Source organism: Cystoisospora suis, assembly GCF_002600585.1.
Source record: "Cystoisospora suis strain Wien I chromosome Unknown contig_6420, whole genome shotgun sequence".
In the NCBI taxonomy this organism is placed as follows: Eukaryota; Apicomplexa; class Conoidasida; order Eucoccidiorida; family Sarcocystidae; genus Cystoisospora; species Cystoisospora suis.
Window position 1 is genome coordinate 1 of NW_027159209.1, and position 2,749 is coordinate 2,749.

Consider the following 2,749-nt stretch of genomic DNA (forward strand, 5'->3'; position numbering starts at 1 on the left):
GCGCCGTACTCTTTTCCTCCCCGGCGCGGTGTAGGCGATGCGTCGGCGATCTGCTGGAGATGATCAAGGTTCTTGCGAGGCGGTTTTGCTTTTTCCGGGGCTGTAATTCTCCTGGTATGCCCCTGCGGGGCCTGTCTCTCGATTGTTAGGCCGCTACGTGCGTGAGCTGGCCGTTCCTGGCCTTGGGGACTTCATCCGCTCTACTTGTCGTTTTCTCGGCTCCCGCGCTCGGTGCGCGTCAATCTCCTGGTCTTCGGTTTGATCCTCCAGCTTTGCTACTTTCGGGCTAGGGAGCTCTCTGTCTCTAGAATTGATTACTACTACCGCTGGTTCGCGAGGTTTCTTTCTTCCTCTGCTGCGTCGTTACGTGACCTGGATTTCGGCAGGTCGTGGACGTTTCACTTGACTTCGTACGGTTCACGATCGCCACTTTGGTAAAAATAGGCCACTTTTTCGTGGCGATCGAGGCAGGATTGCAAAATCCTGACAGTTTCCCTTCTCTTCCGGCCACTCTGGAGCCGTGGCAGCCGCTTGGGTTGGGCCCCTGCCTTCAAGGACCGCCCGGAGAAGTTTTTTGCAGGCTGTGTATCCTTGTTTGTGGCAGTAGCAGCACGTCAGCTCTCTACTTCTGCCGAGTGGGCCGGCTGCGCTCGCTGACCTCTCCCTCGCTGATTGAAACCTTGTCGAGAAACCCCGACCCGGACTGGGCGGCGGTTTCTTTCTCCCATGTTCCGCTGCGTAGAGATCTCGAAACTCTCCCTGGTATCCAACGGTTCCGTAGACTCATTTGACGGCACCGCCTCTGTCACTGCTGGCACGGCAGGAAGCACAACGTGCGAGGGTCGCCCTCCCAAAGTTCCAACATTTTGTAGGTTTCGTGTAGCGGGGCATCTCCAGCAGTGATAAGCGCGTCCCTTGTACGTTGATCCAAACCGTTGAAGAACTAGAAGCGTTTCATCTCATCGTCGGTGTGTGTCGCCCGCAACACCAGTCTCGCGAAAGTGTCGATGCATTGGCGCGGCTGGCCCGGGCTGTACTTGAGTTGCGTTAGCTCCCGCAGCACATCCCAGCGTGACTGATACGAACTAAACCGCTGACGTAAAATACGATGAAAACTATCGAGGGTGCGCGATCTCTCTTCCGGTGGGCGAGTTTCCTCGGTATCTTGGTAGTAAAGCTTCACTTCCCCATCCAGGAATCGGGCCGCCTGTCGGCCGCGATCCTCACTCGTTAGGGTACCGCCGACACTCCGGACAAAAAAGCTGGAAAGCGACATGATCTGAACTTCCACCATATTTCCGTGGCCGAACGCTGTTTATTTTTTCTTTGCAAAGTGCGTTCCATAGTTCCTGCCGCGGGTCCCGCATTGTTGACGGGTCAATGGAAGACAGGTCGATGGGCTGGTCGGCCATCGTCCCGTGCAACGAATACCGTAAAAGCAAAAACTCAAACAAGAAAGGTGAGACGAGAGAGTTTTTTTTCTTTCTTTTCCGTATCGATGTGAAACCATGCGGTGCTACCACGTGTATCGCTTTTATTGTACAAATTCTTCGGCTGCTCAGCCGCGCCGCGAGCGCGCGGGGCCTGCACAAGACTTGCCCCCGTAGTCGGGCATCCTATAGCACAGCGCTCAACGGGCGCGACATACGTTACTTCGAACCAGAGCACGACACTGACTGTCGTGCGTATGCGTTGGCAGCACATAGTCACCACACCGCGTTACAGAGTGTGCAGTTCTCGGCGGGGCCGAGCACGTGCCTCAAGTGAGGGCACAAGCGTCGCTCGGAGACGAGGAGCAACACAGAAGTCGATGAAAGTGCTTCACGCACTCGAGTCGGGTGCACCTCCGGTAAGAGCCAGCGACTTCCCTGTGGGAGCGCGCGCACAGTTCCGGATCCGCCAGGGGTCATGTCCTTTTGTTCTCGAGACCTCACCTTGCGATAAAAGTGCACCTGCGTCAAGGCGTTTCCCCGTAGGCTAGCGTAGCAGCGCGACACAAGCGAACCGTAGTTTTATGCGGCAGGTCATGGTAGACCACGCAGCACAATTGTAAAAATTCATCAACTCCATGGTGCGCAGTGACTCCAGGATCTTGCGATTTCGCCATTCGATCAGACCATAGCTGCGGGCACACTAGAGCGGGGACCAGCAAAGCGAGCCATCCCGTCTCCGTGGCATGGTCATTGAGGCCCTCACATCGCACGAGCGTCACCGAGAGGTCCTCGCCTTCCAGGGCAATCAAAGGTTCTTCCATTCCCACCGTACATTGGTTTTGACACACTTTTGCCGAACAGCGAAGTTTCGAAAAGGTTGCTCTGTCGCGCTCTCCTGAGCCACAAACAGCGCCCTTCGGGTTTCTAGCGTCAGCAGATCGGGTGCTCGTGTTACTTGCTGTGTTCACGGCGACCGTGACTCGTGGCATGCATGACCCCGCCGTCCCGTAAGCGCAGCCCTCTCAATGAGCTTTGCCCAGAAACCCAGTACACTCCGGAAGGTTGATTCGCTCTTCCCGACTAAAAGACGAAGAAAAGGCGGCTGTGCGAAGGCATGCGACTTTGTGGGCAACACGACACGACAGCCCGCAGGGTGATGAATTGCAGAGCGGGGGGTTGACGACGGGCCAAAGCAAGGGTGTAATGCTGTTTGGCTGCGGCAGCGCTGCGTGCATGGGAAATTGCGCGGATTCGTCGGAGTGCCTCTCTTTTCTTGTGGAGTGTTCGGGAGTGTCTGCCTTCTCTCTGCTTGTTCC

At 56.3% G+C, this 2,749-nt stretch overlaps 1 protein-coding gene across 1 annotated transcript in view; it reads left to right on the forward strand.

Moving 5' to 3' along the window:
- Positions 1 to 2,491: 2,491 nt before the first annotated feature.
- Positions 2,492 to 2,749, forward strand: part of CSUI_009956 (40s ribosomal protein) — a gene marked incomplete at its 3' end in the record, with an annotated part of 2,564 nt that continues 2,306 nt past the window's right edge. Inside the window, exon 1 of the mRNA XM_068070064.1 lies at positions 2,492 to 2,749. This exon is cut by the window's right edge and continues 166 nt beyond it. Coding sequence (XP_067917959.1) covers positions 2,637 to 2,749 — 113 coding nt within the window. The 5' untranslated portion in view covers positions 2,492 to 2,636.